This window comes from Drosophila busckii, chromosome 2L (assembly GCF_011750605.1).
Source record: "Drosophila busckii strain San Diego stock center, stock number 13000-0081.31 chromosome 2L, ASM1175060v1, whole genome shotgun sequence".
Taxonomy (NCBI): Eukaryota; Metazoa; Arthropoda; class Insecta; order Diptera; family Drosophilidae; genus Drosophila; species Drosophila busckii.
In genome coordinates this window covers 7,264,950-7,278,916 of record NC_046604.1, presented here as the reverse complement: position 1 = coordinate 7,278,916, position 13,967 = coordinate 7,264,950, and the positions used below count along the sequence as shown (strand labels likewise).

General features: G+C 38.4%; 1 protein-coding gene and 1 non-coding gene across 2 annotated transcripts; one reads left to right on the top strand and one right to left on the bottom strand.

Moving 5' to 3' along the window:
- The first annotated feature begins 8,633 nt into the window (after window positions 1–8,633).
- On the top strand, window positions 8,634–9,173 carry LOC108594387. The gene is made up of 2 exons (XM_017979589.2): window positions 8,634–8,735; window positions 8,842–9,173. The coding sequence occupies exons 1-2, from the start codon at window positions 8,669–8,671 to the stop codon at window positions 9,171–9,173; spliced, it is 399 nt and encodes a 132-aa protein (XP_017835078.2). The 5' UTR covers window positions 8,634–8,668.
- A 3,245-nt stretch (window positions 9,174–12,418) lies between these two features.
- Trnag-gcc lies at window positions 12,419–12,488 on the bottom strand. Its single transcript has one exon. It is a non-coding gene; the product is annotated as a tRNA-Cys (tRNA).
- Between the last annotated feature and the right edge of the window lie 1,479 nt (window positions 12,489–13,967).

The following is a 13,967-nucleotide window of genomic DNA, read 5'->3' as shown; positions in this document are numbered from 1 at the left end:
CAACAATAGATTGCTCAATATGCCAACCCTCTCGTGCACAATATCCGTACTTATCCTAGTACGCTTTTATGGATTTTATTTTTTTGGCTTTAGCTTGACAAACAAAATCTCTGAGTGTATTTGTGTGTGCTTCATTGTGCAATCTTAATGATATGGGCCGGCTAGAGCTACTACCATGTCCAATAGTACACACACCACAATTCACAATGCATTGTCGGCCATCTCAATATATTCCACTTTGGCTTCAGATAAAACTGTAAGGGGTGATGGTGATGCAGCTGGGAAGCTGCACAAGCCGAGCAGCCAAGTGGTCAGAGCCAACAAGCAGACAAACAGCAAATGAGAAAAAAAAAAACAAACTAGAAAATAGAAAAGGGACAATCGGGCTTTGCCTCAAGTGCCTGAGATTTGCATGTGTACACTGTGGGCGGCGTAAGGGTGGTGTTCATTGGTATAAGTGGGCATGGTCCAGACCCATTTAGTTTGCAACACGAATTGGTTGCCAGTTGCTGGATTTTATCAATGTTTGTATATCAGTGCTTAAGCATCCTTGTCACTTGGTGCAATGCATTTAAAAATCGTATATAGCTCCAAAAGAGCTGAATATTTGATGAATGCTTATTGACATTTATGTGGCTTATTTGATAACAGCTCATATTGAGTATATTGCTTAAAAGCTTGCTAATTGTATGTGGGCTGGAGTTAAAGCAATAGGCAAAGGACATAATGACTAAAATAAGAATATCCATTTTTATATAGAAAAAATTCTCATAAAAAAAGTTATAAACATTAATACTTTTGTTTTGAAATGTTATTTATTTAAAAAATTTAAAAATTAGAGAACTTAAATTTCAGTCAAGATTGAATATATCCTTGCAATTATTTTTGTATGCAAAAAAAAATACTTCAAGTGAAAGCTTTATGGAAAACTCAGATTTAAAAGTCGCAGAAAATTGACAATTGTTGGGCCAAGTTTTAATATTTGACGTTGACAACTTGCTTAAACTACATACAAAACTTTTGACAGTTATTGCCCCAACAGGAGCTCAGGCTAAAATATTTTCATGCGTTGACTGAATAATTTGATAATTTTACACTTGAGTGCAAATTTGGTGTCGAGTCTTTTGACTTTCTAATGGACTGATGAAATATAATTTTCAAATGAGGCCTGTCGAAGTTTGTAATCTTATCCAGACTCCCCTGTTATAGTGAATACAAACGAGATTTGAAGCCTGGCAGCATTAATCATAGAAAAGTAATTCTACGGATTTGCATGCATTGCAGAATAACGATAATTTTCATTCATCATTTTCAAGTGCTTCCGCAGGATTATAATAGTCAGACAGACATGCAGTTAGTATCCTGCCAACCATCCTGGCTTCCTACAATTTTGCATGTGTGCATACATGTGTGTGTGTGTGTGTGTGTGTGTTATGCTCATTATCCAGCGTCAGCGTCAATTATTCTTGTGCTCCAGCACTTGTCGCTTCACTTGCTCCCAGCAGGCACTCTTCACTTTGAGCGTTCTAGCTGATAAGCTTGCCTCTTGTTGGGGACTAGTGCCTGCCAGCTACGCGTGATTTATGTGGCTTGCCTTTGCTCATTTTATGGGTCTCTTTTGTTTGTAGGCAACATCTTTGGTCCACAAGTTGATCAATGGCAAGCTCGTTACCAATGCAGTTCAGTCAGGCAGCTTGTTTTCAGCAATTTACAAATGTACATTGCGCATACGTCATGTATGGTTGCCATTGATTGTGCATGCCACAAGCTACAGCAATAATGAACTTCTACATGTGTATTTGTATAAATGTAATATGTGTGTGTGTGTGTGTGTGCATTGTGCTCAAAACTAATGAGTATATAAGAACTTGCAGCAATTGCAAAATTGGGACGACTACTCAAGCTTTGATTTCATGAATGATGTGGTAAATGTACAAAGCAATAACTGCAAATAGACGTCGTGCAAATGTAATAAGTGAACAAGGCTCTGACAAATAAGGGAAACACAAGTGAACTTAATGCCATTTCTATGGCAACTACAATTAAATTGGTTGCTCCCAAGGGAATTCTAATATTGGAATAATACTTTAATTTAATGCAGAACTTGCATTGAGTATCAAAAAGCAATAAGTTTTTAATTAATAACAGTCGCAGCCATCAAATCATGCACTTGGCCCACTGCATTTATATAGAATTTCCGAATTGAATGTTTCAGAAGTTATTTATACGATGGGACTTGGTTGAGAGTGCGTTAAGCTTGATCTACATTCAGCTCTTGTAGCTTATGAGATCTTGTTGCTTACACAGACGGTTTAACATATAAAAAGGACAAGACACATACATTTCCTATTCCCTTCTTGATTTGTTTATTTAGCTAATTGTAGTAACATTATTTATTTATTTTTCTACATTCTTTGAGAGAACAAATTTGAATATAAACTGGCGATTTAGTGGCGGACTGATGAGACTTCTGTTGACCGAAAGACTTTTAAAGGATAAATCTCTCCGAACTGACATTCATTAAATGAAATCTAAATAAAAAAAGGTCATTAGAACTGAAATTTAGATAGTAAACCATAACTGCACTCTTTGGCCTAGTAAACTTGCTTTTTGGCAGCATGCATAATTATGAAAATAATTACAAGCTAGGCAACTCATTAAAAGCGTCCAACACAATTCAATTTATGGCAATTATTTGTGACTCAAATATGAGCCGCACCATGTCTGTCTCCAAGCAATTAAAACGGGCTCAGCAGGCGCCGGGGCGGCATAGTTGGCAAAAAAGTATTTGTGGCAAGTGGGTAAGTTTTTGGCTCATTAATTAACAGGCGCGGAGAATAATGGGCGACGCTACTGCGACAGTTGCCAGATGGAGAATTATCAGAGCGTTCACACATGTTTTCGCAGCATTTGCCTGTGTTTAATTGGATTTGCAGAATAAGCCCTGGAAGCAAAAGAGATTGTTAGCGCTGCCAAGGCAAGTGCGAATGCTTATGGTACATACATATTATATATATATATATATATATATATATATATATGGAAATGCATTGAATTATAAGTGTAAACCGCAGGCTGTGTAGCTGCGACAATATTCAAGTGTAAATTTCACTTGAACTGATAATTTCACTCAATTTGTGTGCGCTGATGAGCAAAGTTTTCCCATTTGCATGCGACTACGTGTGCGACCAAAAATTCTGCCCCGCCTGCGTTGTCATGGGTGTTGGGTGGAGGGGGCAGGGGAGGTGTGCTGGGCTGCTTGCGTTTGCAAGTTTTCATCTTTCTTCAGCGCTGCGCTGATTTCTTTTTCGTTTCTTTTCTGTTAAAATATGTTTTCTTTTTGTTTATGGTTAAGTGCAATTAGGATTTCCGCCTCAATTACTTTTCGTGAGCGCACGAAAACCAAGTTTGTATGATTTTCGCATGACAAACTTGGGACTTACGCCCCTCGTCTGCTGCCACGGGTGGTAGTGGCCGCTCCCGCCCCCAACCGCTAAGACTGAGTGCTGCTTCCTTTGCCAGAGTATTTACTTCCTTCAAAATGTAATTGGAACAAGAGCACGACAAAAAAAAACTGCATGAAAATAAAAAGTTGTGTGCGTGCTAAAAATTTCGTTTGCATTTTAACAGCGAAATAGTTTTTGTGGCGTATGCTTGATAAGTAGCTGTCATAGGGCTAAGGGCTAATAGGGCAATATTTTGTAAAGCAGATGTTGGTGCATTAAATTAATTACATTCGGCAGGTGCTCTCATGTGAGTTGGTTAATTTAAATGAAAGCATTGCCTACGTCAATTCATCAGGATTTCATCTAAACGTTGCTGCTTAAACTTATTGAGTTTGCTTTCCTTTTTTTGTGGCCTGCCTTTTGTCCAAGTCATTCTACATGCTGAGCAGCACTTAGCATTATTGCATTGCAATGTATCGAAGTGAATAGCATTGAATTAGTTGGTAAACCATAAAAGGAGAGAGCGACAGTTGAGTGCGAGTGTGTGTGTGTGCCAAGAGCTTCAGCCAGCAAGCTTAAGTGTAATTAAATTCGTCGCAATACACTCAGCTCATAGTTGAGGTCGTCAAATGGATTGATTTATGTATGATGATGCCGCTCTTTGCGTTTTGCCTTTGCCTTGCGCTTGCTGACTCATGACGTAACACTCGATAGCTGGATGGCAATCGCTCTCAAACTATAAGTGATGCCGATAACAATAAGCACACACACACACACACAATGTGTATTTGACTGTGTGACTTAAAGTTAGAAAGAGATAGCGTTAACTTGTGATGTGCAGTGCAGTTCAAAATTCGTTTAGAAAAACTTTTTCGTTTGCTTACTCTCGCGCATTCCACTTTGCGTTATTCGTATTTATATTTATTATTTAATTTAGCTTTTTGTTATGTACTCACTTTTGCTGTTTGCCAGCGTCTTTTATACGCTTGCTTGCTGCTTTTGACGCTTGTGCCTCTTTTCGACGGCGAAGTTTAATTTTTATTGTTGTTTGACTTTGTTAAATGATTTTTATTGCCTTTCTTTTGAACAAGAGAAGTCTTTGTAAGATTTAATAAAACTGCTGGAGACCATATTGCCGGGCAAACAAGTACACAATGCTGCAGAAGAGTGTGTGCAAGAGAGAACGAAAGAGAAAGAGACTCCAAGCAGAAAAAGCCAACCAATTCAACCAATTTGGTCGTTACACACTAAAGTCGACAAAGTCAACACAGCATTTATTGAAAACTCTTCCCTCTTACTCTCTTGTCTCATACATACGAATCGACATGCACATACCCTTCAGTACTGCTTACTGGTGAACGTCTAGTTACCTCACTAGTTACCGGTCAGCAGCTTCGCTTACTTGACCGGCCCAGCTCATTTGGAAATTCACAATATTCACCATGAAGTCTTTTTCAAATCGATGAAATGATTAAAAAAGTTTCGATTTATGCGCGACTCGAAAAGGATTGGAAAATAACTCGAAAATAACACTTACATATGTAACTTTTCTCGAAATGTGACCAATGAAATTCGATTGAAAAACAGATAATAAATTACTCTTCTAAAATTTTATCGATTTCTCTTGCCCACAGTAACATTTATGATCAAAAAAGACTCAAATTTTATCAGAATTTAAAAAAAATGCTGGCAAGGATTTGACATAAAGGCAGGTTATTACCCGTACTGAAGGGTCGGTGTTCACATACACAAACATGAACATATGATTGCGCTTCAAAGTGGTTTGCCAAACTCAGAAATGCTTAGCAACTGTCAAACGCAAAAGGTAACTCGAAATTCGCTTCATAACTCACAAAACATTCTTGGAATGGGTGGTTCTGTGTGTGTGTGTAAGTAATCAAATTGAAACAAGTAATAAGCGAAAAAAGCCATAAGTAACCAAAAAACTTGGCCGAAAGCCACAACAAAGTAAACCAACAAATTTGAGACCGCGCATTGCAGATTTTTCTTTGCTTGAACCACCAACCAACATTCCCCATTCACCTCCCTCAAACTAATGGGACATAGTCGCCACAATAAAGACGCCAGGCTGGAGCTCAAGTGTTTCACGCTGTCTCAAAGAACTTTGTCGGTTGCCGTGTGGTTAAGGAGTTTAACATTAATTTAATTTAAGACAAGCAGCTTTGTACTTATGAAACTTGATCATAAGCCAAACTACAAGCCTAAAGCTGCGCTGCCGTTCAAAGGCAAAGGAAAAGCAGTAGGGTCCTTAAAAAACAGATTGAAAATTAGTTGATCTAATATAAATTGAAAAGCAGATACATAAATTATTAAACAAAACGTGCGATGGGTAACGACTGTTCAAAAGTAAATGTGTTCAATTTTAAAGATGATACGTAGTGTGATATTATTTCACGAAAGCTACGAATAATGAGTAATCTGCTGGAACGAATGGTCTTCGTTAATCTGGGTTGACTGAATAAAAAAATACTATTTGTGAAAGCTTAGAAGAGCTGAAGTCTCTTTCACACTCAAGTGAGCACTCGACTGCTTCGCACGACTTGAAAAGTGCTTCATCGCTCCAAATAAATAATAGACGTTAAACATTTGCTTAAATTATGTACAAGTAAGTAAGGTTAAATATTTAGTTACCTATTAATTTTGTTTATTTTCAATTGTTGTTTAGCTTAAGGTTCGCTTACTTGTATTTATTGGGTGCTTAATTTGAATAATGAGGCACATTCAATGCCAACTTATGTCAAGTGGGCTTTTGTGCGTTGCAACTGTCAATTACAGTGGCCCACACAATTATCGTTACAGCTACATAACCGAGGGCAGGCGAACAGAATCCCAATGCGCTATGATTTGTGGGCAATTGACAAATGCAAAATTTAACAAATTGAACTACGTTTTAAATGAAGTATAGTAAATGCTATGAATGCATGTCAAGCCATCAAACCTAGATTAGGGAGGCAACAAAATTGTAATTCATTCGGTGTCACTTTGCACTCGGTATGCCACTCCACTCTCCGCACTTCAGTTTAGTTGCATTTGTGTCAACTGTTTTGTTATGGATACTTGCATCACAACACGATATATATCTTTTGCAACTCACACACAATAGCAGCAGCAGCAGCAGCAGCAGCTGCATCACGAGGCGGGCTGGCTTTGGGGCACATCCAGTGGCAATTGTCCTGGACGGCACAATGTACGCATTGCGTCATTACCATTACGGTATCTCTCATACGCCCCATTGTTCGGTCTAAAACAAAGCCATCGCCAAAGCACTGCGTTAGTGCCTCGTGTGCTGTTTTGGTCATAGTTTTAATCTCACTAATGGCACTAGCCCAGGACATGAACCGTACACTAGGCCAACGATTGTTTTGTGCTCTATGTCACGAGTTCAGCCGCAGTCTATGGCAAAGCTCTGCTGCTCAAAATCAGACGCCTTACGCGGTACCGACAATCAAAAAATAGAGCAAAGTGCTGCAGCAGCTATGAAAAGGTCGCATTATGGCTAAGCTCTAAGGACTTGTCCAAACAAAACAAAAGACTGCGGCAGCGAATACACAAACTAAGTACATTCTTTTCAAATAATTTGGCAAAAAATATTGTAAAGAATTTAAAAAATAATAATTGGGAGACAAGCTCAAATATGCAAATGACGTCATATTTGCAAATAATCATTTTGTTTGCTTTGAGCTTTTTTTCAGTGGATTCTGCGAAATGCAATTATTTGTATAATGCTTGTTTAATTTATTGTCTTGACGTTTTGAATAATACGAGAGCACGAAGCAGACAATACTCTAGAAAAACGGCAAGCAAAAATCATATGATATAAACACCAATTTAACTCAACGATAACAATTGAATATCAAATCAATGCTAATTTCATAAGCAATTCGCTTAAGCGTCTGGTCACGTTATCGCTCAAGCGACACAAGCGACGCTGTGGCCGTTTGTAAGGTGAGTCATCAAGCGCGCCGCGCTGTCTATATTGACAATTTAAAATGTGAATATTTCCAAAGTGACAATTTATTCGATCACTCTGAAACTCCAAGTATGTGCGTGCTTTATTTGAAATTAAACAAATATTTCTAACCGGGTTTTTTTTTTTTCAATTTGTTGGTTGTTTATGGATGGAGGGGGGCTTATGTTTAAAAAAATAGAAGCGTACTGCTTCGGGATTTTGGGCATCTTCTTGCAAAATTTGATTGGTTTACATCTTATAGTTTCAGAATTCTTGTTGCTCATACGGATAGGGCTCAATTGACCTTTACGGATCAAGTTCAAATATGCTTTATAAGGTCTGCCCCGCCTCCTATTATTTATTTTGTGTAAGTCTATACTAAATATGGGGTATAGCCCATATACAGTATACTGAGTTTGTACATTACTGACCCCTGCTAGAAAAAAACCGGTTTTGTAATTGGATACTTCACATTAACGAATAATATACACTAAGTACTCCCAAGTGTTTAATTGGTGAATGTTATGTTAAATAAAAAACCCAAAAATTATTTACTGAGAAGTGATAAGTAGACTATTTATATACTATATGCGTTATATTTCAACTAAGATAAGAAAAAATGAGAATTTGTGGAATTTCTTATTTTTCTTTTTTATTAACAAAAATAACATTCTCGTCATTGATATTGACGTAGACACATTGACGCTCTTAGTAAACAAATGATTCATAACAAGCGGGCGTTACCAACTTTTATATACACTTTGATTTGGGCATTAACCGTTAACCACAAGTTTTGAGTAGGGAGGGGGAAGGAAATAAAAATAAATAATAGATTTTGGTTTGGGTTTAGGAACATGCAAAGTTTGGTTGCATATATTTGCTGAGAAATCGACTTGCTGATCACGAATATATATATATACATTTGCACAACTTTATAATACCCTTTTAAGTTTTTTATAAAATTGTCAAAGTGTATATATAACCAAAACGATTTCATTCATGGGTATGGCAACAACGCCAACTTCAATTCTGCCATTCCCATGTATTTACCTGATAAATGTCATAATGACGCGCTTCCAGCAAGACAGTAAAATCTGTACTATGAAATATGAGAAAGCTATGTGGGTTTTAAATTAAACCCTTCACACTTCTACGCCCATGCCCATGACGTACAACGTCTATTTAAGATACATTCGAAACTCAGTGAATGCCAGTCGAAACGAAACTTTCAAGACCTAAACAACTATTCGCAATGCTACAGAAATATTTTCTAGCAGCTTTTCTGCTTGTTGCGGTGCCGCTTTGCTCTTGCATTAAGCGTAAGTAAAGGTTATTAAGTGTAAAACTAGCTTCAGCATTGCTTTTAAAATATTTCAGAGCCCAAACCAGCTAGAATCTTTAACTCCGACTTTGTATTTCCCACAGAAACGGAAGACAATGTGCACCATCTGCCCATTTGGCCTACTCTCAATGGAGAATCGCCATATCGCAGACTAAGACGCCAGACTCCGCCCACAAGCAATCGTGAGCAGTTGAAGCGATGCTCTGGCTATTACGCTCATGGTGCCTATCCACATGGACGTCTGATACTATACTGGCATAATATGCAGAAACCTCGCGATGCTTCTAGATACTTGAGTCGTATTATAACAGATGATTTGCACCTGCCCCAATTGGCATCCAAGGTCATTCAGCATGATGTGAGAAATGGTCATATACTCTTCCAGTTTAATGCAGCATGTGCCGTGCTAAATTAACATGTTAATGCACTGAAAGAAAAAAGTGGCAATAAGCTTGTAAGCTTTGAAATTCAATTTACAGATATGGATTTTGAGTTATATGAAGATATAGAATATAGAAAGCAGTGAGTGTGATATACTTTTTAACTAAATATAGTATTTTGAACTGTTAAAGGTATTATATGTTAAATACAATATACAATATTAAGTTAATATATATTAGTAAGGCTCTAACCCAATTTTGTACTGGTTTTAATTAGAATAAGATATTAAATGAGAGTAATTTTCTCAGGATGTAACCTTTCGTAAAAGGGTACTAAATAATTTTTATTGTGTTTTTTAAGTATTTTTAATACTTTAATACTTTTTTTATATACAACACGAAAAAAAGTGAGCGTGATTTTTTTGTCTTTTATTTCTTAATTATTAAAGCGTAACTCCAATCCAAATATTATACAACATGTTCACAAAATATATTTGAAATTAAATAGGTAATGTTTTAAAAAAGAATTATTATACTTGCTTTATTGGTTTGGTTCTTATGGACGACGAAAGTCACTCAACTTTGTTCGTCACTATATATTGTATACCCCAATGTACATACTTAACAAGTAGTCACCATCAACGCTTCACCCTGCTCTCAATATATGGGCACTTATTTTATCTTAATAACTCTATTTTTTATTTAGTATTTGGCTGAATCAAAAATCAATTTTTATATAAAGTTTCACCTTTAAGAAACAATTTTGTAGCGCAAGCCATTTGGCAAATAATTTAATTTTGAGCAGAAAATTGAAACTAAGGACAAATTATTAATTTATAACATGCCGGCATCAGACTAAATGAATTGTGCGTTATTTTGCAGGCTTGCCAAATCGCATTTACCTGCGAGCATGAGCCCCGAAACTGAACCCAAAGCCTGAGCCTGGGGCCCTGTGTCGCAGCTGTGCCGATGTGAACTAAATGCAATTAAGCTTTGTTCAACGTCAAAATGCATTTTAGCTTCAGCCATGCCCCACGGTTGCATGTCATTCATGATGTTGTTGTTTGTATTAACTAGCGAGGCCCATGCCATCGCCCTCACACATGCAACACCTTACCCCCATTTATGGCTAGCTTGTTGTGCGGACTATAGTCTGGGGGGCACACACGCAGCTTTACAATTTACACATTAATTATGAGCAGACATGTGTTGTAGGCGTTTCCGAAACAGGTTGGCATACCGTCGTTCTTGCTGTTCGCGGTAACAGGTGCCTACCGCCTGAAAGTATGCAAATGCGACCAAAGCAAAATATGCCCCTTGCGGCAAAACTCGATGCTGCTCTGTTGGCGGCTGTTTTATGGCAGCGAATTAATGAACGCAGCAAACGAGCGAACCAGCCAAAGCCACAACAACAAGTTTAACAACAATTTCAGCAACAACAACAACAACAACAACAGCAGCAACAGTAACAATGCAGCATTGCATCGTGCTGCTGCTGAGCCTCAGCCTGTGCACTAGGACAGGTCATTATTTTGCCTGAAGCCTGGCCAACGTCATCGTCATAGTCGCCGTCGTCGTTGGCGGTCCGTTTTGATGTCTGGCTTTGGTTGGGGCTTTGACTTTGCGCTGCTGTGTGCAATAATTTATCACCCTGCTCGAAAATTATGCATGGACTCAATTGTGCGTGAAATTAAATTTTAAGCGCAAACAAGACGACTTGTCGACTCGCCCTGTTTACTTCAATAATTTGGCTAATTTACCCGCCCAACACACGCACGACCGCACGTACACTCACTCACTCGCACACACACGTCTCCATATGTTGCCTACGATAATTGAAAATATTTCAAGCTGCAAATGGTCAAATGCAATTAATAAACTTGTTTTGACATGCATGTAATTAAAGCTTTAGCCTTTCAAACTAATTTCCCACAAGAGTTGAGAGTTGAGAGCGTTGTCTTTGGCAAATCAACTGTAAATAGTTTCGAAATAAATTGCAGCTTGGCTAGATATACATTTTTGTCACCAAAGCACAAAACTTTGATTGCTTTGAAAATAATTTATCGAGTCAATTGACTTTTTGCATTGAAGCCTGAGCAAATAAATGCAATTTAGACAAACTCAACTTACAATCGCCAGGGAATGCTACACACACATACAAACACACACACGTACATGTATTTCTAAAATGAACTTAGACGTTCAATGAGAAAATTTATTGCGGTCGAAGTTCGTTCGCCGTTCCACTGTGGCTCGTTTCGCTGAAATTGATGCTAAAAATCTGTAACTTTTTAACTATATTAGGTTATATATCGGGCTGAAACTTGAAACATGTATTCTTAATAATTCAATAAAATTTAATGTAAAATAAAACTGGGTGTGGTTTCAAGAACGGCGTGAACAACATTTTTTTTTACCGTTTACTTCCTACTTTTCAAAGTTGTCAAATATGCAATACAGGTTTGTTTATATGTTGTTTAGTTTTGTCTTTTTTTTTTATCAATTGTAGTAATAGTAAGTACCTATATATATATATATAAGTTACTTTGAGATAGGTAAGCCCAAAAACGCAATTTTTTTGTAACAAATTTGGAACGTTAAACTTGTAATGTGACGTGTGCTAAACAGCTTAGTGGGCAAAAATTAAAAAAAAAAAAAAAAAACTCGCTGACTTGCCCCCCATTTTATTTCATTGATTTTTTTTTGGAAAATTACTTTAACATTGCTTCAATCAATAATAATAATTTTGTTACCCAACGGAACAAATTGAAAATATAATTTTGTCAGGTGTTTTCGGCAAGGAACCCACAGTGCGTGGGTTACATGATTTATTCAGTTGAATACACACAAAACGTATGGTGAACAGTTTATAGAATACTAACACAGTCGACATTGATTGTCGTAAAAGAAGTGCCAATCGGATGTGACTGTATAGAATACCAGGTATCCCCGATATAGAACACCAGTTCGAAATTCATGATAATAATAATAATTTGCACACCACAGTTCAAAAAAAGTAAAGAGTGTGTAAAGTGTAAAATAATGCATTCCGTAGTGAATGAATCGACTGAAAATTCAATTCTTGAAAAGATTTTTTAATGCATTATAATTTTTCAAACAGAACGAATTATTTTGTTGTTGGGTTAATTACTTTTTAAAGAATTTTATGAAATTTAAAGTAGTTTTGATTTTAGTTCTAATTGAATGCTGTTTTTTTGACTTATGTAATTAATAAAATACGTATGCTTATCACAAAAATTAATAAAACAAAAAGTAGTTCTGCATCGGCCGGGAATCGAACCCGGCCGCCCGCGTTGCAGGCGAGCATTCTACCACTGAACCACCGATGCTTTGGTGCCGGACAGAGCCAAAAATCTCAATTTTAAGCTACATTGGATGGGCATTGGCTAATTTAGCGTATCACATTTATGCATTTAATATAATTGTATATTTTAAATGTTCCAGAAGAATTAAATTCCAAAATGATTTAAATCTTTTACATCTCTGGTATATTTTTATTAATTTATTTATGCTGTTTATATTTATTTTATGCTAAGTATTCATATACGAATAATAATCTATTTTTGCCAAAGTTTTTATCAAAGCAATTTAAAACAAGTGCCCTGATAGCTCACTTTATCATCAATATATAATTAGATACAGATAATGCAGCTAATGTTGTGCTGGACAAACTAATAAAAGAGAGCTTTTTTTATTAGAGCAACTTTGATATTTCTTCATACTAAGCTACGGCAAAAATCCTCTAGCTGAACCCTCCACGAGGGTACGAGGGTGCCGGACACTGCATTGTGTTGTTACCGGGTGATCTAGTGTCACTTGCTCGACTTGGCATTGCAGTGTCTAGCTAACGCGGCGTATGGAGCCATCTGGACTAGTGACCAGCGTGACTCAAACATGCCCGTATCATGGCTAAGTTACGGCTTGGCGGGACCCCATAAAACGCTAGGTGGTCTCATATAAATAGCAACTAACCAGCCCCAAACACAGAGTTTCACGCGACCCCGTGCTCATTTGGCTAGTTTGCAAAGTCGGGGTTAACCTGACTGTAATATTCACGTGAAGCCTTCAATCGATACCTGGCCCGCCTCGATATGTGTAGGCCTTCCGTGTCAATGGGGGCTAGGCACGTGCGACCTCCTGCCCTACACTCGTGGATCTTATGTCCAATTCTAAAAATAATTTTTCAAAGGCGGGAATTAACCGCACCACAGCTTAGCAGAGCGTATGGAAGAGGAGGCTCGGACCAGGGTGGTACCTCCAACCCGCGCAGGGGCACATACCCTCCACCCACATGCCACGCCCAAGCGGGGCTCGCCCCCTAGGCACAGCACTCCAAGGGAGGCAGGGGTTTTCACACCCCAAGTGGTTGGTGTACAATACCCACGGACGACGTTAGGGGCCGGCGGGAAGTGCGATGCAACAACGCACGAGCTTCAGCAGCGGCCTAGCACCACTAGACGAAGCTGCGTCGAAGCTTAACTCGCCCGAGACCGTGGAGCCAGGTGCATGGACGATCCCTGAGGCAAGGACTAGCGGAAGCCTGCAACAGATGTACCTAAGGTATCTCGCAGCGGGGCCTAAAGCCGCGAGAGGCTCGACGAAAGCCGGACCAATGGTAAACATGTGCAACCATTGGCCAATGCGGGGGGGGGCGGGGGGGGGGGGGGGGGGGGGGGGGAGGAAACGGGTGGGCGCAAGCGTCAGCTGCACCAAACGTCGCCACAAGAAAACCCCAAGGCGCAGTCCCGAAAAAGCCCAAGGGTAGGGGCGAGAGTCATGCAGAGGTCGGGCAAGCACCGTCCCAGAGC

What these genes read in the sequence shown, in the direction of transcription:
- LOC108594387 (XM_017979589.2), top strand. Translation starts at nt 8,669, where the DNA reads ATGCTACAGAAATATTTTCTAGCAGCTTTTCTGCTTGTTGCGGTGCCG. An exon ending in GCTTTGCTCTTGCATTAAGC is followed by an intron (nt 8,736 to 8,841) that starts GTAAGTAAAGGT and finishes TATTTCCCACAG; the next exon opens with AAACGGAAGACAATGTGCAC.